The sequence below is a fragment of the Myodes glareolus genome, chromosome 9 (genome assembly GCF_982192425.1).
Source record: "Myodes glareolus chromosome 9, mMyoGla1.1, whole genome shotgun sequence".
Classification (NCBI taxonomy): Eukaryota; Metazoa; Chordata; class Mammalia; order Rodentia; family Cricetidae; genus Myodes; species Myodes glareolus.
In genome coordinates, this window is record NC_142034.1 from 47,635,114 (window position 1) to 47,662,489 (window position 27,376).

Consider the following 27,376-nt stretch of genomic DNA (forward strand, 5'->3'; position numbering starts at 1 on the left):
GGGAGAACATTTTATATTTCTGCAAAGGACCATAAGTGACTGAACAAGACCAGGGAAGCTAGGGAACCAGCTGAAGTGACCTTTCATCCACATTCTCCCCATACCCTGAAGAAAACACTCCATACTCCTATGGTTTTGGGGCGCTGGGGGCTGAAGTCAAAGCCTCAATCGTGTTGGGCATCCACTCTTCCTCTGAGGTCCAATGAGCCCTTAGCAAGTTGACTCCTGGGAGCCAAGCTCTGTGCTAGGCTCTGAACATGAAAGAAGCAGACATTTCTCTCGCCTTGCTGGAGTTCGTACAGTTGAGCTAAACAATCACAGAAATGGTATGTGGCCATTGCTGGATGGTGGTGGCACAAGTCTTTAATCCCAGGAGGCAGAGGCAGGAGGATTTCTGTGAGTTCAAAGCCAGGTTGGTCTACAAAGCAAGTTCCAGGACTGCCAAGGCTACACATGAAACCCAGCCTCAAAACTCATAAAGTATCATTTGAAAGGAGCACCATAAAGGTAACAGGACTCGGGGTTTTGAGAACATCTCCAAGGCAGCAACATTTAAGTTGGAACCCAAAGTAAAAGTGTGTGAGTCAGTGTGTCTGTGGTAGTGTGTGTGGGGGGCTGGTCCATGAGAAAAGCTGAGGACTGGCCAAAGATCAATTTCTTTACAGCAGGAGTGGGGCAGAGCTCCTTCAGTTCCTACTCCCATATCTGGGCCTCTTTCCCCATTTTCTATGCAGCCAACCTCTCTCCACATTTATGAGAAAACATCTGAGGTTCCCTGAGCTACTAAACATGGGCTGTGTGAACACTCTGACACTATGGAAAGGAACCCAACATTCAACACAGTAAAACAAAAGCTGGACAGTTTATTTGATCAAAAATTGAAATACACTTAATCACCTTGCTGTTAAGCTTGCAAATGCCAAAGTTGGATCCCACTGGAGGAAACTGCTTTAGTTCTACACTGAGATACTTCCAAGTCCACAGCAGCAAGTATGAGGTGCTGTTTTGAGTCTAAGGCATAGTATAATATAGGCAATATATGAAATTTGTCTGCTAGGTATTTAGTAGACAGGTTTTTGCTAAGTTGAACTCCTGTGTTCAAATAATTCCATGGCCTAGGAAGTGCTGAGATGATGGGGACACGCCACAGTACCATGAAACTTTAGCTCCCAATCCTAGAGTAAATGATGTCAATTTGGGGCACACACTTTGGGGAAGGAGGGGTAGAATATAAAGAAATGTACAATCTACTTTTTGCCATTGTTGTTATCTTTAGAACCTTCCCCGCGCACCTGCTACTTACATTAAAAAGGGGAAATGAATAGAGCACCTACACTAACATTCTAAAGACCAGCTGTCTAAAGTCTACAGAGTTCCTACACATTGTTGTCTTCTTAAAACTCACAAGAACCCTTTTCCAGCCGAGTCTGGTGTTGTTTACAACCTGCTTCTTTTAGATTTCACAGGTGATTGTTTCTACGTTGCCCTCACAGTAATGTCATACTTTCTAGAGATCCCACAGCAGACCCAAGGATTAGCCCCATCTTTAAGCACCCACCATGTATATAACAGTTTATGTGACTATTGATGGGCAGTTGAGACACACCTTCTACTCCTTAAAACATAAAGGTTTCACCCTTCTGTGACAAATATTCCAAGATTATTTTCTCCAAAAGATCACCAAGCCAAACATTTGGCCATACTTTTATTTACTACATATACTATAAACATATACAATACATGCTACAAAAAAAAACATTTTTTTAAAATTTAACTGTCAAGAAAGTGTATAGTGTTATAATACAATGGCACATGTTCATATTTTATTTCAAATCGGTTTGCTTATCACCCACTTCAAACCATTAATAGTGAAATGTTACTCGTGGAAAATTAAAATTATCTATTTGCATTAATAAACAACTCCAACAAATTAATAAGAATTAACCATGTCAAATATTAGTATCCAAAAGTGGGCTCTTGCAGAAGTGATTATATAAAACATAGCAGCCAATTTCAGGTTATTTTGCTCTGGGACAATAGACATATGCACTTGACTAGGATTCTAGCACTTGCTATTTTTGGAAGATATTTGTAAGAAGTCCTTTGATCTCTTGAGGTCCAATAACTGCTACACCCAGCCAAATCCAACCAAACTTCACGTAATGGCTCTGAACAACTAATCACCGAGGAGTTCTGATCCACGTAGAGCTGTGTATCCCATCAACACCCCACATAATGAAGAGACAGTACAAGCCAGCATCAAAGGCAAAGGCAAAAGAAAATACAAATATTCAAATCAGTTGTGACAAGGATTTTCTACAAATATTTTAGGTGCCATAATTTCAGAGAGTTGTTTTTTTTTAATTATTTCATTTGGCTTTTGAGACAAGATCTAATTTGGGAACCCTGACTGTCCTGGAATTAGTTCTGTAGTCTGAGGCTGGCCTCAAACTCAGAGAGTCACCTGCCTCTGCCTCCCGAGTGCTGGGACTAAAGCGACTAATGGCTGGCTTAGGAAAACAAGATTTAATGTCCATTGGGATTTACAGTATCTATACTAATTGGAAACTGAACCAAGTAGTCAGGTAGAATATGTAACATACTGCAAATCTGTCCACTCAACAACATCAAGCACCTACTATGTACTTAGCACTGTGCCAATATCTCCAAAATTGAGTATTAATGTCTTTATCAAGCATTTACCTTAGAGGGAGGTAAAAATGTATTAAATCAGCATCAATTGATTAGTTTGCCTGTGGTAATGTATGCAATCCTATCCCAGCTGGTGTCCCTGGGCCATATAATAAATTTCTGCACTCTGCTCATTCTTTCACACAAAATTTCTACACACGTGCTAAGCAACGTGCTAGTCACTGCAATACCATGATTTGGTGTATGTTCAAAGAATGCAAATTCATCATATTAATCTATACAGGACAACTAAGAAGGTGTATTATTTTTCTAAAATGAGGTTCAAAGCAAAGTATAAGGTGTTTCTATTGGTCATACCACACCAGAGACCAACAAGTGCCTTTATCACCCAAAGTCTCATGTTACAGTCTAAAGAAACCCTAAATCATCTGTGGCCTCATAGGCCTATTCTTTGGAGCATCTGACCCCACATAAATCATTCTATACTTTAAAGGGTATATAAACTAAATCTGGACAAAGGAAAACCCAAACGAAGGCAATTTATAATGTAATGTACTTCAAGAACTATTTTGGCCATGTAAAATGATACATAAGTAATTTATGACTGGCACAGTTTTCAAAGTACTAATCCTACCCCAAATGCATAGAATTCTAATCTGCCTTTTACACAACTTGCACATGATGCAGAGGGCAGAGTTTGGCCCCTGATACCTTCAACAGGATACAGTAAGTGATTGGTCCTTCCACTCCAAGTAGAATCTGAGAACTCTAAGTATCCCATTAGGATACTAGCAATCAGGAGAAATGGCCCTGCGGATCCGTCCCACCAGCAAGGAGTCTTATAGCTGTGGTAGCAGTGTGAACCTATGATGCCCCCTTGGGGGAAAGGCAGAGAGCTGGGAGTTTATCCACTGAGTGAATCCAATACTGGCTTAAAGCTATGCACTGAATAAAGTGCTCTGCACATCCTGCTTCTCAACTGGAATGAAGATACTCATTATCCTAAGAATCAGGCCACTTGCAGGTACAGGGGAAGAGAGTAACAAGGAAAGAATCCAAGAAAAAGTGTGAAGCATTGACTGGGAAGGAAGACAAATGCCTCTAGTAGTGTTCTCAGAATCCTCAGGATTTGAAATGTCAGAATGAGTCATACAATGGTCATGGTCCATAAATGCAAATGCAATCCCACTGGGTAATATTCACACAGTGCATGATTACTTCATGGCAATGGGAGGGAACAGTCTGCTGCCATTTGATAGCATGGTTTCAGAATGAAAACAGAACCGCTGAAGAAATCAGGGTAAGCAGTGTGTAACATTCTTTTCCTGACCATCAGTTTTCCACAGGTTGATCTATACTGCCCAAGGGAAAGGAGGCGAAGCATTTACCTCTTCTCATACAGGCATGGCCACTACCACCTAAAATTGCCAATTCAGAAGTTAACCACACAAGCCCTCCAGTTTCGTACCCTGAATATGGTAAATACGAGTAAGAATGGAGTAATTCAGTCTTAAAAAAGATCACAGGTAACAGAATGCTTATATAAACTAGACTGCTTTTGACACCTGTAAGAAAATTGTATAGATGGCAATTGGGGGGAAAAACAGATTGTTCCCATCTGTCAGCAAACTGTTGAGCTATACTCAGCTGAAGTCCTCATCAGGATTCTGTTGATCCAGCAGACGGACATGTGTGAATGGGAAGTGACCTCGTTTGCCATTACACTCCCCTTCCCACTGACCACTCACATTAATCTTCGTAACCTTTACCAGCTCACCGACCTGCAGGACGAGAATAAGGAGAGCACTTTATTTCCAGTTAAGAGCGCAAGCTGAAAATCTCCATTCTCTGTTAGGCATCCCCTGCCCATGTGATTGCTCTAGGGCTGATGTTACAGAGACTATTCACTACCTCCCCAGCCCCAGCCACCACACTGGTTACTTGTGGTTAATGCAGGCAAAACGAAGGAGTGTTGTTAGCAGTGGAGAAAGACACTGAGAATACAGAAAGGAAAAATGATCCTAGGCAATAATCCTCCCTGTGACCCTCAGCATGTCTAGATGAGCTACTTATTCCTTTTCTCTGGTCTACTATTCTCAGCAACCCCCACCCCACCCCACCAGATCTGGCTTAAGGGATAATGCCTATGTCTTCTTGGCATATGTGGTAGCATGCCCCAAACCCTACCTCAGAACAACTCTCTCACACACATATTGTGGCTGCCATTGCTTGCACAGCAGAAGGCAACCACAGCAAGCACACTGCATTTGGTCCTAGAAAATGAAGTGCTCCTTTGTTTTTCAACCAAGGCCAAGTCTTTACCTAGAGAAAGTACAGGCCAAAATGCCACATCTTCTCAGTTCCTGGCAAATGTAACCTCTCAAATCAGTACTAGCTAACTTTCTGCTCCTTAAAATGGCACATGTTCAATACCCAACTGGGGACAAAAAAAAAAAAAAAAACCAAGCCAAGGCTGGTGCGGTGGCACACGCCTTTAATCCCAGCACTTGAGAGGTAGAAGCAGGTGGATCTCTGTGAGTTCGAGGCCAGCCTGGTCTACAAGAGCTAGTGCCAGGACAGGCTCCAAAGCTACACACAAACCCTGTCTCAAAAAACAAACAAACAAAAAAACAAAATCCACTAACTACTATAGCTATAACCAGTCAGTCAACTATCACTCCATTTATAAAATGTCCCATATAAAATCAAATATAATATTTTAACAAGATATACCTCTGTCTTGCTGTGAACTTAAGACATGGTCAGTTTGATAAATATATTCACTGAGGCAAAGCACTAAACAGCATGGTGGTGTACACTGTAACCCTAGCACTTGGGATACAGAAGTAGGAAGGTGAGGAGTTTAAAGCCAGCTTCAGCCAAAAGGAAATGTAAGGCGCATGCTGGGCTACAAGAGCCCTGTCTCCAAAGAGAAAATGTAGCAACAACAAAACATAAAACACAACGAAAAGACCCCAAATAAAGATGATGACCACTGTTTGTTTGCCACTTGAGTTTTTAGGCTGTTTGTGTCTTTTGAGTATATTTTATGGTACAGAAGGGTATTTTAATTAATTAGATGTTAATTTCTAATTCTCAATAACCCTCCGTGATAAAAACATTTTTTATTTTATAGATAAAGTGGAGGATCAGGACAATCATGATATTCACAGTCAATGATCTGAATTCAGAGTTACATGACGCCAAGGCGCATTGTGCTGGCTTAGATCAGGAACTTTGAAGCTCTGCTGTATGAGGCTTCAGGGACTCCCCAAGAATGTCTCTAGGAGTTACTGAGCAAAGCAAACTCATGGGACGGTCCAGCGTCTCCTATAGAACCAGTCTGACCTCACTAACAGGGAAAACTCTTGCTTACTGGTCGGTCTATAATTTCCCAAGGAAAAATATGAAAACCACAAAGGCCTGATGTGGTTGCTTGAATAGCAGAGAAGCAAAACAGGCTGGAGGGGAGTAATGGAAATAAGGGGTAAGATACAAAGGATAAAAAAAGAGAGCAGCTCCAACTGCCAGTGCCAGGAGGGCTGGGGCTACCTGTACAAAGGCAAGGAAGAACAGGGACAGACTAACCCTGCATCCAGGCCTAGATCCTCCAGTTCACTAGGGTTCAGTTCACTGCTACCAACTACCCAGCTCAAAGATCCTGACATCCGACTGTCTCTAACAACCACAGACTTTCATACAGTATTCAAGGACCCAAGACATCAAAGTAAAATTTAACTTGCTAATAAAAGTAAGGCTAGTAAAGACTAGCTTGCACCTCCATGATATGATATGCACATAGCATACAAAGGCCCTAGACAATAGACACAGCATTCTGAAATGTTGGAAATGTTTGAATTATTGACATGCATGATCATCATACAAGTGTCCATATCTGTAAACTCGCTAACTGGCAATTTAAGTTCTATATGTTACCAAATGATTTTATTCCTTTTCCTATGTGTTATATCATCTCATCTGTTATCAGGCCTTTACTCTTTTAAAGAGAAATGGGGAGTTCCTACAGGACCAGATGTCACTATAGGACGGAACTGTATGTACATCATACACCAAGCCTTTGTACAAAATAAAGTCATCAACAGAACCATCTTTTTTTTTTCCTCTCTTTTTTTTTGTGGTGTTGTTTTATTTTGTTTTGAAACAGGATCTTCTCACTATGTAGTTCCTGGCTGGTCTCAAATTCACAGAGAGCTGCCTGCCTCTGTCACCTAAATGCTGGATTTAAATGTATGAGCTATTCTGCCGGTTTTAGAGAGAAAGAGATTCTCTTGATTCCACCCTACAAAGGAGACTGGAGAAAAACTGTATCTTATTCTTAAATCAAATACCACCAAAACATCAGGTGATAAAGGGAAAGACAAACACCAATGAAAGGATCATAAAACATTTTTTCCCCCAAGATAGGTTTTTCTGTATAACAGCTCTGGCTGTCTCAGAACTCATTTTGCACCCTGGGCTGGCCTCACACTCAGAGAAGTGCCTCACTCTGCCCCCAAGTGCCGGGATAAAAGGTGTGTGCCATCATGCCCAGCAATGACTTTAATTTTTAAATGGACCTAAGAGGGACATGTTAAGTGGTCAGCTGGGCTAATCAAACGGACAATTATTGAAATAACCCTTAATGCCCCAGATCGTCCTCCTGAAATGATCAGAGTGCTTCAGGGCTCTTGAGGCTGGGACAAAAGTAAAAGAACACAACTAAACTTAAGGGACGAGGGCTCCCAGCGAAGCCACATCAGACGGGTTCCCAACAGTTTGGGGAAAAGGACAGCTGTCAATTCCCAGGCATCAAAAGCAATTCTTGGGGTTTTAAAAAGTCAGACAAAAGAGGGAGGTTTATTTGGTTTTCAGAGCTAGTCAGGTAGCTCAGGCTGACTTCACACACACAGCAGAGAATGAACTGCTGCTCCTCCTACCCAGACCCTCTCACCTCCGAAGTGCTGGGATTTCATGTGTGCAGCATCATGTCTGGCTTTTGTACTATTTTATTTAATTTTTGTCTGTTAATTTGAGATAGTCTTACTGTGTAACCCTGGACAGTTTGTAACTCAATATAGAGACAAGGCTGGCTTCCAACTCTTAGAAATCCTCCTGCCTCTGCTCCTCCCAAGTGCTGGGGAAGTGCCACAAAGCCAGTAGAATAAAAGTATCTGTCTCAGAAATGATAAATGTTTTTGTTTTTCTTTATTGAGACAAACTCTCACTATGGATTCTTGGTTGGTCTATTACTTCCAATATTGACCAGGCTAAATTTGCAATTATCCTCTATCTGCCTGCTGGATACTGGAATTATAGATATATGATATAACCCATAGTAAAATGTTACAATCTTTTCTTCTTTTGTTTTCCAAGACAGGGTCTCTCTGTGTAGACCTGGCTGTCTGTCCTAGAACTCACTCTGTAGACCAAGCTGATCTTGAACTCAAGAGGTACTCCTGCCCTGCCTCCTAACTCTAGAGTATAGTGATTAAAGACGAGCCATGCCAGCTCAAATGTCACAACCTTAAAATATCTTTGTATCTTTCCTTTGAATGTAAAGACCGAGGCAGTTATAACATTACTCATTTCAATTTTTTTTTTTTCAAGACAGTTCTCTGTCTTGCAGCTCTAACTGTCCTGGAACTCAATTTGCCTCTCCCTTCCGAGTGCAACCACTACGTGGCCATTCCAAATATTTTTTTAAATTTATTTTTATTTTATGTGCATTGATGTTTTGCCTGCATGTATGTCTGTGTGAGAATGTTGGATCCCCTGGAGCCAGAATTACAAACAGTTGAGAGCTGTCATGTGGGTGCTGGGGATTGAACTCAGGTCCTCTGAAAGAACATCCGGTGCTCTTAACCACTGAGCCATCTCTCCAGCCCACTATTTCAAATTTAAAATGAGCACAAATAGAAAACAAAAGGCCAGTTAGGGTACATAGTGCAGCACATATAATCTTAGAATGCTGGAGGCTGAGCCAGGAGACTCAAAACTAATCTGGCTTACAGTGAGACTCTATTCAACATTAACCACAAAGACAATCAAGAAATAAATGAAAATACCTTAACATGTATTATCAAGACTCTCAAAAACTTAGTTGAAGATGACCTTTTCTACCTCCCAAGGATCAGGATAATGGGTGTGTACACATGAAAGTTCTGATGACTTTTTTCTCTTTGAGATACCATCTCACTATATAGTCCTAGCTGGCCTGGTACTTACTAGCTATGTATTATTCTTAACTGGCATTGAAAACAGTATTCCTTCTTAGCCTCACAAGGTCAGCTTAGTTTCTTTTTCTTTTTCCCCTTTCTCTTGGGGTGAGAGGGTAGAGGAGGAAGGAGCTTGAGACAGGATCTTGCCCTTGACACTTCCTGAATGCTACAAGCTCCAATGATTCTTTTACCACTGTTGCTCCATCTGGTCCTCATCCTCCTGACTGGTCCTGTAACATCCTTAAGAGCAAGCCTGAAGATGAAGCAGTGAGTGATCCATAAAGGAGACTGAATAGGGTTATTGGTTCCCAGGAAACTTAAATTGGTTTGTTTCCGGGCTCTGTACAGCCAAAGTCAGCTGTGACCCTAGTGAAGACATATTCAAACCTAGGAACAACAGAACACCCAGCGATCCTCACCAGGAAGTTTTAGCAATAATAATAAACTAGAGCCAAAATGGCATTAAATTCTGAAATTCACTAAAATAGGTGGCTATCAGGGATTGTGGGTATACCCCAAGTGAATGCTTTTCTAGGTTTTGTCCCTATTACCTAACAGGAAAGACACAACAATCCCCAGCATTCCTCTGATCCAGACCTCCAAGACTCCAGTGAGCCCCAAGCAGGGACAGAAAGCTAGGGCAACAATGGCCTCCTGTATGCCAGGGAGCCCAGAGGTTCACAGCAGGTGTTTTCCTGTCATTCTTCATGACGTGTATTTTAAAATTAGTTCTTTACATTTGCTTGTTGTGTGTGTGAGCGCACGCATGCATGCATGCATGCACGCGCCTTTACTCCACAACACACACATGGAGGTCAGAGACAACTTGTAGAGTCCCGTCTCTTCCTACCATGGGTTTCCAGAATGGAACTCAGATCTCAGACTTTGCTGGCAAGCATCCTTACCTGCAGAATTATTTCATCAGTCCCACAATATATTTTGAGACAGCGTTTCTCACTGAACCTGAGCTCATCAATTTGATACGGCCTAGCTGTCCAGTGAACTCCAGGGATCCTGTGTCTGCCTCATCCAGTCACTGGAATTAAAGGAACATGCTGTTGCTCCTCACTCTCTGAGTAGGTTCTAGGAATTCAAACATAGAGCCACCTCCCCAGGCCTGTCCAAAACATTTCTTTAACATAACAAGGCAAAGAAACAGTTTAAGATTTGTCTGGGTGAAAGCTAAGGAAATTATAGCACTCTAAGGCAGGAGTCAGCAAGTCACTGCTTCTGAATCAAATCGAGCTTGCTGTTTTGTGAATAGTTTATCTGTCGTTGTGTCTTTGTGCCTGCTTCAGAAGCTAGAGGACAGCTCTGTGGAGTCAGCTCTCTCCTTCCCCTTCTGCAGGGGTTTGGCGGCAACATGGTCTCTATTCAGAAGCACTCTACTTAGCCACTGTAACCAGAAGATAGTTATAAACAAGACAACAAGTGGAGCCTGGTGTGTTCCCATAATGCTACTAGTAAGCTAGCAAGACAGTAAGAGAACTTGCTTCAAAATCATAAAACTTGCATTCAATTTCTGTAAGTCAAGTAAAGGTGGAAGGAGAGATTAAGTTTGATGGTGTACACCTTTAATCCTGATACTCAGGAAGTGAACAAATCTGAGCTTGAGGCCAGCCTCAAACTTCATAGTGAATTTCATGCCAAAGCTACATAGATAATATCTAAATAAATAAAATCAAAAGGGTCTGAAAACCAGGTATAGTGTCTCATGCCTGTAATCCTAGTCCTTAGGAGGCTGAGGCAGAAGGATTGCCTTGACTTTGAAACAAGTCTGGGCTACAAATGTGAGTTCCTGCCTCAAAAAGAAAAGGCTAGAGATATAGTTCATTAATAGATAACTTTCCTAGCATGCAAAGCCTTAATTTAATTAATTTCTAATTAATTCTTAATTTATTTAATTTCTTAATTTCTAGTACCATTGAAAACACCAAAGCTGGGAGTTGGGCATGGTGGTTATGCATACCTTTAATTCCACAACTTGGGGGAGAGAGGCAGGTTGGTTCAGTGAGTTCCAGGCCAGTGCTATAAAATGAGACCCTGTCTCAAAAACAAACAAGCAAACCCCTGCCCCCTCCTCAAAAAAGGGTAAACAAAAGTAATTTTCCTGGTCAGTGGGAGTATCACAGTGGTAGCGCCCATGAGAGGCCTGGGTTCAAATCCCCATACTACAAATATTTTTTTCTAAAGATTAGTATTATAAATGAGACCAAAAGTTCCCTAACTGTAGTTAGACGCATGGCACAAACCACACAGGAGTGTCAGAAAGAATTTTAAGCTGTTGAGGGAAATGCAGTAATACTTGATCTGTATTGAATTACTAGGTGAAAATGGAGAGATGGCTCAGTGGTTAAGAACATTGGCTGCTCTTCCAAACGGCCGTAGGTCAATTCCCAGCACCCACATGATTGTTCACAACTGTCCAAAGAAACTGTACCAGTTCCAGGGGAGCTGACACCCTTATACAAACATAATTGCAGGCAAAACCCCATTGTATACTAAATAAATAAATAAATCTTTAAAAACAAAAGTCTCTAGGCTATAGAGAAAGCACACAACTTTGACAAAAGGTGACGCTATGGGTGTATTTGAAAAATATGTTTATGAAGTTGGGTTGTGGAAGTTGTAACGTAATGATAAAAGAAATAAAAATAACTATCCAGGGCTGAGCAGTAGTGGTGCATGCTTTTAATCCCAGCACTTGGGAAGCAGAGGCAGGCAGATCTCTGTGAGTTCAAAGACAGCCTGGTCTACAAAATGAGTTCCAGGACAGTCAGGGCTACACAGAGAAATCCTGTCTCCAAAAACCAAAACCAAACAAATCAAAAACACCATCCACTGTCCAGGCAAGCATGGTGTCAGCACTTGAAGACAAGGGCAGGAGATCAGGATCAAGGCCATCTTCAAGTACATAAGGTAAGACCCAGTCTCAAAAACACCACGGTATGGACAATGAGTTTAGCCCCAGAGTGCACCCCTGTAGTGGGCACATGGTGGAAGACAACTGACTCCCAAGTTGTCCTCTAATCTCCCATGTAAAGTCATTACATGTATGTATTCCCAAAAAGAAATACACAAATGTAATCTTTTTAACAAACAAACAAACCGGGCAGTGGTAGCACATGCCTTTAATCCCAACTCTTGAGAGGCAGAGGCAGGTGGATCTCTGTGAGTTCAAGACCAACCTGGTCTACAAGAGTTAGTTCCAGGACAGGCTCCAAAGCTACAGAGAAACCCTGTCTCGAAAAATCAAAACAAACAAACAAACAAACAAGGGGCTAGAGAGATGGTTCAGAGCATTGGCTGTTCTTCCAGAGGACCCAGATTCAATTCCCAGCACCCACCATGGCAGCTCCATGTCTTTAACTCCAGTTCCAGGGGACCTGACACCCTCACACAGACATACATGCAGGCCAAACATCAATGCATATAAAATAAAATAAATTATAAAACAAACAAGTAAGCAAATGTGGGTAATAGGATTTGAATATGAGCACAGTACAAAAATGTTATAAACTCATTATTTTGTAGAATCCCTCAAAAGAGTTCCAAATATAAATAAATGTAAAATGAAAACTGAGGTGTGGCAATGTTCAGCATGATTGCAAGGTATGAGAAACCAGGAGGTGTCTAACTGACATACACTTCTCACTAGGTAAGTTATTAGTTGTCAATGCTAAAATAAAAATATGGTGGGTTTTTTAATTACATTTGTTTTTAAAAACAGCCATTATGTTATTAGGACACAAGTATTTAAGACTGAATCCAAAAATAGTGACAGGGTCTGTAATCTCAGCATTTGGGGGCTATATAACTCAGTGGTATATCCCTGTCCAGACCTTAAGTTACTAACGAAACAACAAAAAGAGCCAGTTATAATATAAAGAAAAACATGAAAACAAACAAACCACCACTAACAAAAAGTATCTGAAAGGCTAAAGAAGGAAGATCCTGTTCAAGGCCAGCCTAGACTTTACTGGCCAGGCTGTGCTACATTAAAAACTCATAAAAAGTTTTTGGGTTCTCGCCAGGTGGTTGGTGGCACATGCCTTTAATCCCAGAACTCAGGAGGCAGGCAGATCTCTGTAAGTTCGAGGCTAGCCTGGTCTACAGAGCAAGTTCCAGGACAGCTAGGGCTACACAGAGAAACCCTGTTTCAAAAAACTAAAAGTTTTTTGTTTTGGGCTTTCAAAAAAAAAAAAGTTATTATGAAGATACCAAAGACATTTTTAATATTTGAGAGATGAAATTGTTTTTTCCAAAATCCTGGGGGGGGGGGGGATTAAAACCAGGGCTTGTGCACACTACAGGAGTGCTGTAGCACTGAACCTCTGACCCACCAAGACCATTCATTCTAGGACTCCAAACAGAGATGTCCCAAGAAGGAGGATGATGAGAAGGAAATGAAACAGCTGTCTCCATAACAGACATCTATAACCAGAGAGCTTAAAAGAAGCCTGATTAGATACACCAAAGGCCTGCTGCTCATCCATATTCTCAAACGTCACAGGGACAAACACATAAAAGGCACTATAATGCATGAGACTCTTCCTCAAAAAAAAAAAACCTAAAAATCATCTTTAAGAAAATGTTTTCATTTCTGTGTTTGCAAGCATGTCAGATCCCCTGGGGACTAGACTTCCAAGTAGTTTGTGAGCTGCCTGATAGAGAGAACCCAGGTCCTCTGTAAAAGAAAAAAGGAAAAAAAAAACTTAATCCATGAGCCATGTCTCTAGCCTCCACCACCATTAATGCACTTATTTTAAAGTAACAAAAGACCATCTGTGTCGAGGAAGACCAACCGCAACACTGTTATGAAGACAAAAAGAGACTGAATCTCTGGGTTTAACATCTCTATTGCGTCTAATAGTCTGAATGGCTCACTCAACCCAACCTCCTTTTCTGGATTCAGGGACAAGGTTGATTATGTTGCCCAGGCTGGCCTTAAACTTGAAACCCTCTGACCTCCATCTCCATCATGCTGGGATTCACTGTCACTCGGTTCAACCTGTTTTCCTAGGAGTCTTTTCCCTACAGCAAAAGAGAGTTAGGATTCCTGGATTCCTTCCCACTGAAGCATTCCCATGTGCCAATTGTTTTTGTTTTTGAGACAAAAACTTTGTAGCTCTGATTGTCCTGGAACTTACTATCAAGACCAGACAGGCCTTGAATTCACAGAGATTCAAGTTCTGGAATTAAAAGCATATAACACCATGTGCAGCCTAAACTATATTTTCAAGCATGTAAGAAAGGTGTTTAAAGTCATTTTACGGTATCTGTTTTATCTTGAAAGAGGCCCTTTTTAGTAATAAACATATATAACTTAACACCAACTAAAAAGAAACTTTATGAAATTATACCAGTTTTAGTCAAATTTTTATACCAAGATTGTATTTCTTATCAGAGAAAGCAGTTCAAACATTTGTAAGCATTGATGCTACTAATTAACAGAGACATTCTTAAAAATAATCTTTCATTGGGCTGAAGAGATGGTTTAGCAGCTAACAAGTGCTGTTCTTGCAGAATATCGAGATGCAGTTCCCAGTACCCATATGATGGCTCACAACTATCCATAACTCAAGTACTAACCTCATACATACATACAGTCAAAATACGCACACACATAAAATAAAATAAATCTTTTTAAAAACTTTGGCAAAGAAGTAGAAATTGACACAATAACTATCCTCCCCTGGGTAGGCAGTGACCTGTTCCAGGAATGCTGTTTTCATACTCCGGTCTGTTAGTAAGATCTGCAATCAATGTTAAGAGCCCTCACATCATGTTAGATGTGAGCATCAACACCTCAACTTCATGAGCTTAAAGCCTTGCCTTCTTTATCTTCTAAGCAGTGTGACCTAGACAACATACATTCCATTTCTCAAAAATACAAATCCTAACACTTGGGGCTTCTGCAGGAGTGTCATAAACAGGAGGCCAGCCTGGGCTACATAGTGAGCTCTAGGCCAGACTGGGCTAGAATGTGTCCCCATCTCAACAAAACACTTTCAAAGAGCTGAGCATTGTCAGGCCTGGTGGCACACACTCAGGAGGCAGAAGCAGGCGAATCTCTGTGAGTTCGAGGCTAGCCTGGTCTAAAAAGCAAGTTAAGAGAGTTCCAGAACGGCTAGGTCTGTCACATAGAGAAACCCTGTTGCAAAAAAAACAAAACAAATAAACAACTGGACGTTGTGGTGGCACAAGCCTTTACTCCCAGCATCCTCTCTGTAAGTTCAAGTTCAGCCTAGCCTAGAGAATTCAGGACGGCCATGGCTACATAGTGAAACCCTGACTCAAAAAAATTAAAAAATTAAAAAAAATAATGAATAATTTTAAATGAATAATAATTATAAATGAATACTTTTTCAGTCAAACCTAGGAAACTCAATTAAATCAACTTACAGATCCACTAGATCAGAAATGAAAATTTTGGGGCCGATGAGATGGCTCAGTGGTTAAGATCCACAACCCACTCTTCCAAAGGACCAGAGTTCCAGGGCTAGCACCCACAAGGCAGTCTGCACTTCCAGTTCTAGGGCATCCAATGCCCTCTTCTGGCCACTGTGGGCATATGGAATATAAACAGATGCAGGAAAAACATCCATAACAGAATTTTTTTTTTTTTTTTTTGGCTTTTTGAGATGGGAGTTCTGTTTGTGTAGGCCTGGCTGTCCTGGAACTTGCTCTGAAGACCAGGCTGGCCCCCAACTCACAGAGATCCTCCTACCTCTGCCTCCCAATGCTGGGATTAAAAGTGTGAACCACTAAGTCTGGCAAATAAAAATTAATTTAAAAAAAATCAGAGTCTGTTTCAAATAAATTTTTGCTCAGTCTGTGGACTAAGATTCTCACTTACAGGAAGCATCTACCCTTAACTGTAGGAACACAATCCAAAGTAAAGAGAAGAGTCAAATCACAGGAGTACCCTGCCACTGTTACTGTGTCCACATAACTTTAGGCTATGCTTATGGGAGCTGGCTACTTATTTATATGTCAGTCTATTGGCAGGTTCTGAAAGATAAGACAGCAGGCCACCTCTGCACTCAAACAGGTAAGGAGAGTGCTGAAGAGGAACAAAGGAATCAATGCAATGATGGCAGGTCATAAGAAGGCTTCAATGAAGGACTAAATGTAAAAACAACCCTTAGAAAAGTCAATCTGTTTTCTATAACTCACCCTCTTAGTTGTGACTCAATTTATATTTATACACCATGTTTCCTCCCCCCCCCTCTCTCTCTCTCTCTCTCTCTGTGTGTGTGTGTGTGTGTGTGTGTGTACGCTACCACATTTTTATGTGTCACCCTAAGGGCTAAACCCAGGGCCTGGCCAAGGTTCGAATTCAACCTTGTCTGATTCATGTCAAACATAATTAATGGTAAGCCTATCCACTAAAATAAAAGCAGTTTTTGACTGGGCAGTGATGGCACACACCTTGAATCCCAGCACCCAGGAAGCAGAAAGTTCTCTTTGAGTTTCAAACCAGCCTGATCTACAAAGTGAGTTTTAGGACAGTAGGACTACATAGACACCCAGTCTCCAAAGCAGGAAATAAAATAAAATAAAAATTATGGAAAAATCCCACTTAAGTATATTGCTATATACCACTTATTACATTCTAATCTGTGTGAGCCCATCTTGTTCTAGACAGTGACAAACAGAAAGCAAGAAAGAAGTTAGGATATAGATGAGAAAAGTTACTTCATGTTAATTCCTATGAATTCAAGTGGTTATTAGTCAAAATAGGTTTAGTAGATCAATCAGAACATTCAGTTATACAGTTTTAAGTTTACTCATTGCAAAACAGGTTTTCTCTAAAAGAGAGAAAACCCACATAAATGCCAACATCAGTATTTAATGGTTCAACATCTACAACATCACAAAGCTGGCGCTGCATCAGCATTCCTACAAAAGCTGTAAGAGGTCTGAAAGGGAGACCCTGGAGCAGATCTCATCTTTCTACATTTTGCACATTATGTACCTCCAAAGCCAAGGCTGTCTTGTCGTAGGCATTAGGGACTCGCTTCTGGATAACCCTGGCATAAATGGGCCCATTCTGGAGGTTAGGGAGCGGAGTGTTGACGCTGGGTTGGGCATAGGGCCCAGGCTCCGGCCCACCCAGTGGCTGTGGGTGGGAACCCTCCTGGTTACCTCCAATCAGAGCCGATACTGAGGCGGAGGCAGGTCTATACTTCTCCACGTAAGGGACTGGAATCATCCCCCTCTTTCCTTCGCTGTCCTCCGCATTCCACCACTGCTCTTCAGGCTTATCCCGGATTCTCAGGATGTCTCCTTTCTTAAAGGGAAGATCTTCTTCATCATTCCCATTAAAGTCAAAAAGGGCTCGCACATACTCTGCCTCCTCCTGCCTGAGAATCACTCCACTACCCTGCCTGGATCTGGAAACTGGTTCTATCAATGTTGTAGTGTCCAAATAGTGTATTTTGTAGAATTCCAGTAAAGCAGGCAATGAATCAAATTCTTGATCTCCTATTCGGAGCCGGGAGGGACTCACTCCTGGAAAAAATAGAGCAGAGTGTCATTTGAAGATATACCATACTTCAGATGAAACAGATTTTTATGTGTTTCTCATACATAGCTAGACAATATCTGATCATCACCCTGTAAAATTGAGTTATCCTATTACCAGCACCCACACGGTAGTCTCACAACTGTAACTCCAGTCCCAGGGATCTAATGCCCATTTTCTTGACTCCTTGGGCACTTGACAACCACATGATGCAGAAATAACCATGCAAACACCTATACATATAAAATAAGTAAAAGAAGCATCCTCTAGAAAGAAAGGTGCCCATCACCATGCAGAGGGAAGAAAAAGACAGCCATAACAGACCAGGCCACTTGGTTTGCAAAAGCACATACACTTTTCTCCCAGTGTTATGTTGCTACTCCATAAATAAACCAAATGTACTCTACAGCCTCAGAAAATGCAGTAAGCTCTCCTTTTGGGGGAGCTGGGGGGAGTCAAGACAGGCTTTCTCTGGGTAACAGCTCTGGCTGTCCTGGAACTCGCATTGCAGACCAGGCTGGTCTCAAACTCATAGAAATCTGCCTGCCTCTGCCTTCCAAATGCTTGAATTAAAGGCCACCACTGCCTGGTGTTTTTTTGGTTTGGGGTTTTTTTTGTTGTTCCTGTTGCTATTATTTTCAAACTGAGTCTGTGTAGCCTTGGTTGACCTGAAACTCACTTTGTAGACCAAGCTCACAAAGATCAGAGATCCACTTGTCTCAGTCTCTCAACTGCTAGGATGCCCTGGCCTCAAGCTCTCCTTTTTAATAGGTGCATGCAACTGTTTCAACAAGAGATGAGAAAAACTTAAGCTGGGCTGTGGTGGTGCACATCTTTAAGTCCAGCACTCGGGAGGCAGAGTCAAGTGGCCTGGCTCTCTGTGAATTCGAGGCCAGCCTGGTCTACAGAGTGAGTTCCAGGACAGACTCCAAAGCTACAGAGAAACCTGTCTTAAAAAACTTGGAATCTACTCTAAGCTCATATTACAATGTACAATTCCGAAGATGGCATTAGATTCCCTGGAATTTGAATTACAGATGGTTTTGTGTGGTGCCATGTGAGTATCAGGAACCAAACCCAGGTCCTCTGCAAGAGCAGCAAGTACTCCTATTCACTGTAATCTCCTCAGACTCATAAGATTTCAGTTTTTATATGGGCATATGTCTCTGAGGAGGTATGTGTATGTGCAAGCAGATGCCTAGAGTCAGAAGAGGGATTTGGATACCCTGGAGCTGGAGATACTTATTTTTTAAAAAAAAAGAAAAAAAACTGAAGCTGGGTGGTGGAGGAACATGTCTTTAATCCCAACATTCAGGAAGCAGAAGCAAATGGACTTGTTTTTGTGTGTTTGTGCTCGCACACGCTCCATATCAGCTATATGTAGGACTCCCTGAGGCCAGAAGAGGTCAGATCACCTAGAAATGGAGTTACAGGTGGTTGTAAGCACTCTAATGTGACTGGCTGCTGGAAACAGAACTCTCAACGCGCAGGAACCAATCTTAACTGCTGAGCCATGTCTCTGGCCCCTGTGTGGATTATTCTTAGTCAACATACATGTTTACCTCTGAAATTAGGGAAAGGGGTAGAATGAAATTCTACTTCTAGCTTTAAGCAACTTAAAAAGAGACAAAGGTGTGAACAGTGTGGTGAGGAGGAAACAAAGTGGGGTGTCTTAGAAAGACATCTTTCCACAGGGGAGATGTGTGCCTATAAAAACCAGCAGCAGCAATAAACTGCCATAGGACACAGCAAATCACAAGGAAATGAGGAGTTCTGCTGTGTCAGGAACATTTTCAAAGCACCTGTAGTCTAATAAGGAAGGCAACCACTTCCCGTCACCCACCACGTCCCCACCCCACAAGTGGAATGCACTTGTGTGAGGCTGGGGGAAGAACCAAGAATACCACTAAGCCAAACTCCTTTGGAAGGTGAGTGCAGTGAAAATGTTAAAAGGGTAAGTTTCAGAAGCTCCTCCAGCACACAAGCGCACACAGTTAAGCATGTGTGCTGCTCTTACAGAGGATCAGGTTCCAGAAACTGTATCTCTAGTTTCAGGAGATCCATCACCCTCTTCTGGCCTCCATGGGCAACAGGCACAAAAGTGGTGCATATACCAACACACATACAGGCAAAACACATAAATCATTTTTTTGAAAAATAGCCAAAGATAAGTTTAGTTCTTTCCTTGTTCTAATGCTGCTAATACTGCATGGTATATAAACTGGGTTCACTGGCCTTGTTCTGTTATCTCAATTTACAAAATATAAGCAAAGCAGCAAACAAACCCATGACACATTTTACCTGCACACTTCTATGCTGCTAGCACTACAATAATGGAGGGATGCCTGGTTTGACTAAGTGGGCAATCAGATATATGGGGCAGGCAAACTTCATTGACTAAACTCCAGAGGGAAGAAAAGGCAAAAGAATGCACGTAGTCACAGATAAGTCCAGACCTCACCACAGCTATGCATTTGGGTTCCTTTTCCCTCCTCCTAACCACAAACAGCCAAAGGCAGGAAACAGAAGGGAGGGAAAGGAAGGAGATACAGTCCAACTACAGAGCTCACAGCTGCCTGGGACTTGGAAAAGCTCACTCTATATCAAACCGGGGTGAGATTCTTAACGTGCAGTCTGGATATTGAAATTGCACCTGGGTCCTCACACATGCTACACAAGTTTCATTTTGAGAAAGGTTCTTACTAAATGCCCAGACTAGCCTTGAATTTAGTCTGTAGCCTAGACAAGACCTCAACTTGTCATCCTCCTGCCTCAGCCTATCAAGGAGCTTAAATTATAGGCTTACATAACTAGACCTAGCTTGAGTGTGCAGTTATGAATTAACATAACAAAAAATAAGTATTAGCCAGGTGTAGTGGTTAACAACTGTAATCACAGAATTTAAGAGGCAGAAACAGAAAGTTTGTCCTAATTTCCAGGGCACCCTGGTCTACAAACTGAGTTCCACCAAAATATACATAGTGAGAAAGTAACAAAATAAACAAATAAGCAAACAGATTTTTTTGTTGTTTTTGTTAGGTGTTTCTCTGCTATCTGCAAAACCAATCATTTTTAAGATTTTTCAGGCCTCAGGCCACATAAATTTTTACAATGTCATTCCCCAAAGAATTCATAACACCGAGGGCTCTGTGCTAAAACTGGCCAGGTCACTTCTGGCAACATCACCTAGAGCTGCTCCATCATCAACCTTTCCAAAATCTCACAGCACTTCCTCTTTCCTTCATTACCAATCAATCCTTTCTTGCTTCTCCTCTGCCGATAGCATTTATAAAAGTTGGTTAAATACCCACTACTGATCCAATACATAGGATTAAAGACTGCTGCCTTCCAGCTAACAAGGTAGTCTGAAGACTAAGGAAGCCTGGCATGACGTGTGCCAATATTTGGGAGGTAGAAACAGGAGTTTCAGGAGTTCAAGATCATTTTTGGCTACATGGGGGGAGAGGGGGTTCCAGGTCAGCCTGGGCTACATGAGGCCATTTCAAAAAAACTTAATATTAACAATAAACAAGTGAATAAAAATCTAAAAAAGAGTGGATATTGGCATGGTACTTTTTAGATTCATGTTGGATGGAATCAGATTCTCATTTACTGGCTGTATAAACTGTTATCTAATTTCTTCTCTATGCCTGTTTCTCCATAAAACAAGGTCAAACGCCTATTTAACAGTTTCTGAAGTGACTGGAAAACAACAGTGGTGGCCAGGCAGTAGTGGCACATATCTTTGATCCCAGCACCCTGGAGGCAGAGGCAGGCAGAGGATCTCTGAGTTCAAGGCCAGCCTGGTCTATAGGTAGTTCCAGGACTGCTAGGGCTATACTGGCAACCTGAGTTTGATCCCTGAAACCCACATAGCCATGGCAGAAGAGAACCAGCTCCCTCTCATCTCCACACATACACCTCAACACATGCACCCTCACACACATCATGCACACATACAACAACTAAAAATTTACAATAAATAAATTATACTAAAAGGCTGGGAGCCAGCAAGATGGCTTATTAGGTAAAAGCATTTGCCACCAAGTCTGACAACCTCAGTATGATGTCCAAACTCACATAGTAAAACAGATTCCCACAAGTTTTCCTGACCCCCCACAACAAGATGACAATTCAGCATCATCCTTCCCTCAAACCCTCTCAATTCCTTAAGAAATATTCAATTTCAGGCTGGGGTGATGGTTCAGTGGGTAAAGCTTGTGCATGGGCACAAGGATCTGAATTTGGATCCCCAGCACCCACAATGAAAAACCAAGCTTGAGGACATGTTCCTGTAAACCTAACATTGGGAGACTAACACTGAAGGACCCTAGGGGGCTCACTGGCCAATCAGTTAGGCATTTGGTGACATCCAAGTATACTAAGAGGTCCTTTTTCAAAAAATAAAGTAGCAACCGATAGAGGGAAATCCCCAATACCCACCTCTAGCCTTCATATGCAGACACACACAAACATACACACATTACAGATTCAACTCCAAGAAAATTTCAATTCACCCCAAAAATCCTTTGAACTACGTTTTTTGCCAGAGAAGATTCCATATTAACTTGATAACTCTCAAAAGCAGAACAGTCTGATGGATCTGACAAACTCAGAATTCTCTCCTGGAAATCTGCAATTCACAGGAGTGTAGTGAAGTTGGTGGCAAGCCTATTTTATCTCACCATGGGACACCCTCCCCCCCCACCCCCACCGCATAAAGCCTCTCTGTAACTACTAAAGCACTTCTCTGAAGAGCACCTGGAGAGATGGCTCAGCAGCTAAGAGCACATGCTGCTTTTGCAAAGGGCCTGGGTTCAGTTCCCAGCACTCACATGGTAAGTACAACCATCTGTAACTCCAGTTCCTGAGGATTTAACGCCATCTTCTGAGCTCAGCAGGCACTGCACGTACATGATATATTTATATACTAGCAGGCAAACCATACATACAAAGTAAAAATAAAGAAAATCTTATAAAAAGATAGACAAGAAAGAACTTCTCTGGAACCATCAGATTAGAGGGATACTCTTGTGAATTATATGTGTATCCCTCTAATCTAATGGTTCCAGAGGATTCTATCTCCAAAGTGATATAAGATGATCACAGCTAGGGTCTTATACATATTAAGCAAACACTCTATCCCAGCCCAAGGAAAACTCTGAGGTTCCCTCACCTACTAGGCAACAGGTGGAGAGCTTCAGCTGTGCAGGTAACAGTAATCACAACGCTGTTTCCATGGACTAGACCCAAGGCTCTTTCACACCTCAAGCACTCTCTCCTTTCCACTCAACCACATTGTGCATGCCCGAGAGCCTTTCAGGGCTCAGTTTTTCCATTTCACTTGAACTACCTTCTCATATTGTTATATTCTTCTTCCTTTTTTTGTTTTTTTGTTTGTTTGTTTTTCAAGACAGGGTTTCTTAATATAAACTTGGCTATCCTGGAATTCTGTAGACCAAGCTGGCCTTGAACTCAGAGATTTGCCTGCCTCTGCCTCCTTGAGTGGAACTAAAAGCAAGAGCCACCATGGCCTGCATATCATTATAGTCTTAAGATTAACATTTATAACCTAGATATTTACTTAATATGCCTGCCACACCCAAATATTTTATGTATTTGACTCCACTCACTCACTGCAACGGCCCACCCTAGAAGGTATTGCTTTTTTCCAACTTTCAGAGATGAAGAAACCGAAGCAAAGAAAAGTTAAAACAAATCACCCCAAGTAAATAAGAAGTGGCAGGTCGGGCTGGAGAGATGGCTCAGCAGTCAGAAGTACTGACTGCTCTTGCAGAGGACCTGGGTTCAATTCCCAGCACCCATGTGGCAGTTCACAATAATCTGTAACTCCAGTCCTAGGGAACCCAACACCCTCACAGACATATATGCAGACAAAACACCAATACACATGAAATAAAAATAAATTTAAAAAATAAAAGAAGTGGCAGATAAATAAATTCAAACCCAGTCTCAGCTTCTCACTAGAAGAATGCATATACCCAGTTTGGTGGCCCATATCTTTAATCCCAGGCAGAGGCAAGGCTCTTTGTGAGTTTGAGGCCAGTCTGATCTACATAATGATACCCTGTCTTTAAGTTGCAATTAAACACACACACACACACACACACACACACACACACACACACTTCACACACACACTTTATTCAAGGGTTTTGGTTTTTTTTTTAACCTCCAATTCAGGGATGATTTGCACTGTGAGCTACCTCCATCTCCCAAGTGCTGCGATTACAGGCCTGTCCCACTAAACCTGATCTGTGTGATGCAGGGGATTGAAATCAGGGCCCTCAGTCTTACTAGAATAAAGAATTCTATCAACTGAGGTACACCCCCAGCTTCTTAGGACTCTATCAATCAAAATCTAGTCTTTACTGCTTCAAGCAGAAGAAACTAGTGGATCAATTGTTCCAAGTCTTCCCAAGAAGCTCACCTTGAAGCCTAACCTTATAGACTATGACCAGTAAACTTGAACGAACTTTCCCCTATGGCTCTGGGGCAGTCAAGATGCTCCCAGGCTATAGCAGCAGAGATCATCTGTGGGAACTGAAAAATCTACGGTAAATTCAAATAGGGTCATTGAGCTGGGCCCAATGCCTATAATCCCAACAACAGCAAGGCAGAGGCAGAAGGCTCTTGGTAAATTAGAAGTTAATATTATCTACATAGTGAGTCCCATGTCAGAGCTACAAAATGACCCCATCTCAAAAAAAGGTATTGGGATAAGGTGATAATCCCCAGCCTATCTTACATGTGGCTTATCCACATGCCTCTTGTACACAGTGGGTGTGTACAAGTGCATGAGGCATGCATGAATGATGTGGCTTGTGTGGAGGTCAGAGGATAACCCTCAGGAGATGGTTCTCTTATTTTACCCTGGGATCAAAGGATCAGACTCAGAACCTCAGGCTTACAAGACATGTGCTTTTACCTAGTGAGCCATCCCACTGGCTCTTATCTATATTTATTTATTCATTTAAAACTCGAGCAGACTGCTGATGAACACCTTTAATGTCAGCACTCAGGCGGCAGAGGCAGGAGGATTTTTCAAAGTCAGCCTGGTTTGCAGTAACAGTTGCAGGCCCGTTAGGGGTACACAATGAGACACAGTCTCAAAACAACAACAACAAAAAGTAGCTTCCTATGTGCACTTCAGGGATCCCAAAGTAAATAAACAAAGAATAACAAAACTATATAAGGAGTCGGGTCAGTTCTCAAGTCACAATGTCTAGCTCAAATTCTGGTTCAGTTAAATACTAAATGTGTGACCTTACAAGTTACTGGATTGCTAGCTACTTTTCCAAAAACTAGAACTATTTTAATAAATAGGAATTGCACTATTTCACTTACTATATTGTTACTGACAGTAAATTATTACATAAGGCACACAAAGCACTCAGCAAAGCATCTGGCAGACAAACACCAGTCAATAGTGCTAGCTATTAGTATCATATGCGCCTCTCTAAAACTCAAGTCATTCCTGTGCGGCTTCAAAAAAAGAGCTTACTTGGGAGAAGACCAAAGATTAAAGAACCGTCACAAAGTAAAGCCAGGAAGGGAACTGACTTGACTGCCCTAGAGAGAAAATGGGGTACTTGACAGAACAAACTGCCACAATGCCAATGAACTTTCCACACCTCACCCACAAACTGGCAATCTTCTCTCTTTGGCCAACATCTATTTTGAAAAGGTGGAGCTGATGCGATATAAAACCACAATGCCCAGGTATAGAGAAATATCAAACTAACAAGCCTGCCTGCTACTGGTCCCAAATTTTATAACGAAACACAGAGAATGCTGAAGACTGAAATTTCCTAACCCACTATTGGGAATAAAACCTAGACTGCCCAAATGCTAGGTAAATACCACTGAACTATATCCCAGTCCCATCCGCAACCTAACTTTTTATTTTGAGGCAGTCTTACTAAGTTCTCCAGGATAGCCTGGAACTTGTAAAATCGTCTTGCCACAGCCTCCTAGGTGCTGGGATTAGAAGCATGAACTATGAAATGTGGCTGAGAACTGAATTTCAATAACACACCATCCTAGTACTGCACTTACAATAAACAGTAGATGGCACAAAAACTAGAATGTATCTGGTTTAGGGAAAACATGCTATATTAATATTCCTGCTTTATTTTATATTATTAAACCAATGAGACCTAGAAAGATCTGCTGCGGGAACTAAAAAGACCTCAGTACTGTTTTCCCCTTAACTTGCGTGCCAACCAAAAGAACTGTCTATCCCACTGCCTCATTTCTGGTCAAGGTGAGTAACTCTAAGTTAGAACTATCCTAAAAGGGCAACTCTGCTAAGGTTAGGCAAGGAATCTTCATCCACGAGACTGCCTCAGATCTAGGAGGAAAAGGCTTGCACGTCAAACATCCAGAAAGCAAGAAGCTTGGTGCTGTTACACACATACACAGACAAAGAGGATCTCAGAATCACTCTGCATCTCAGAAACCTCAAGTCCTAAATGCATGGATTTCCTTAACATTGCCAAGACAACTCCAATAATAAGGGGAAGACAGTTACAATTCAATGGCCCTTGTCAAGGAAGACGCAGTTGGTTAACTCAAATTCTTGGTGTTATCTTCCAGCCAGGTCTGTTCTTGTATCCTGGAAGACTCTGGCCACAGCACAAACTTACTGAGCAAGAAAAGACCCAGGTACATGACTGGCAGTGTTTAAACTCAAGGAGAGTGAAGCTCCATTCACTTCCAGGGTTGTTTCCACTGGCTTATACCTGGTTTATTTTCTGAAGGAAAAAAAAAATCTTTCCTCCACTAATCACTTTGAAACTAGAAGTTGTAGATGCAGCAGACAATCTGTTGGACACTTAAAACCTCCGGGACCCAGTTTGCCATCTAGGGTTGAATTACGCTGGGCTGGTCACAGAAGACTTTTTTTCTATTACCAAGTCACTTAGTTCACCACCTTCGTATTCCACAAGGGAAGAGCACGGTAAAAAGATTTTGGAAAAATGCCCAAGAAAGGAAAAATCCAACCGGCTTCCTGAGGGTGTCTCCATCCCTCTCAGCCAGCCAGTACGTGGTGACTTCCTACCGAAGGCCACCAGGGGAGTATGGCCAAACCCGCTCTCCCACTGCAGAAACATTTCGAGCCTAAAAGCCACTTGTAGGATTAGCAGATCCATTCTAGGCACCTCTGCCAAATTATGTCCCCGCAACATCCCCCATTAACTCTTTGTCCCCAAGTTGCCTGGCCCTGCCCTGCCCTTGGGCCTGACCCTGGCGCCCAGCCCCACCCCGGGGCCGCAACAGTTCCCCTTCCCCGGCTCCCAAGGCACACCCAGAGGCCTCGGTGAGCAGCTCCTCCTCCCCCACAATCCCGCTTGTCGGTGGGAACCAGCCTGTGCTGAAAGCAGCTCCCCTGTCAGGGTCTCTCTTACTGAAGCAGACCAGAGTTCCACGGCCCTCACCCCCGCCCGGGGCCTCCCGCCCGTCGGTCCCTCACCCGGCGGAGGCTGAGCGGGCGACGGAGGCACTGGAGGGCGCGGGCCGCTGCTGTTGATGATGTAGTGGGAGACACGCGAGTTTTCGGAGACGCTGAGCACATAGTCCCCGGGGCTGGTGCTCGAGTCCCGCACCAGGAATACCCCGTGCCGCTGGCCCTGCAATAGCGCCACCGCCTCCTGCCGGCTCAAGCGGCCCCAGTACCAGCTACTCCGCTCCTCCGAGTCGAAGTTGCCCGCCATGGCCGCCTCCGCGCCTTCACGCTGGGCCGCCGCCGCCACGCGCGCCCCTCCAGCCCTGGCGCCCGCCGCCCAGCGGACCGGCTCCGGTAACAGCCTCCCAGCAGCGCCCGAAATGGCGGCGGCGGCCACGGGCCTTCCCCACCGGAAATGACGCGCTCTCTACCCGAGGGAGACTGCCGGGAAGGGGACCGCCGCCCGCCATTGGGAGAAGGGAAACGGAGTCCTTGGGGCCCGCAGTG

At 42.6% G+C, this 27,376-nt stretch overlaps 1 protein-coding gene across 1 annotated transcript; it reads right to left on the minus strand.

Annotated features, from left to right (window-relative positions):
- Positions 1–843: 843 nt before the first annotated feature.
- On the minus strand, positions 844–27,271 carry Crk (CRK proto-oncogene, adaptor protein). Its single transcript, XM_085695337.2, has 3 exons — positions 26,897–27,271; positions 16,852–17,387; positions 844–4,433 (listed from the first exon to the last, which is right to left on the minus strand). The coding sequence occupies exons 1-3, from the start codon at positions 27,135–27,137 to the stop codon at positions 4,296–4,298; spliced, it is 915 nt and encodes a 304-aa protein (XP_085551463.1). The 5' UTR covers positions 27,138–27,271; the 3' UTR covers positions 844–4,295.
- Between the last annotated feature and the right edge of the window lie 105 nt (positions 27,272–27,376).

Coding starts and splice junctions, on each gene's coding strand:
- Crk (XM_085695337.2), bottom strand. CDS start 27,137: ATGGCGGGCAACTTCGACTCGGAGGAGCGGAGTAGCTGGTACTGGGGC. Junction 17,388..26,896: donor GCCCGCTCAGCCTCCGCCGG/GTGAGGGACCGA, acceptor TATTTTTTCCAG/GAGTGAGTCCCTCCCGGCTC. Junction 4,434..16,851: donor AGACAGCCTTGGCTTTGGAG/GTACATAATGTG, acceptor CTCGTCCTGCAG/GTCGGTGAGCTGGTAAAGGT.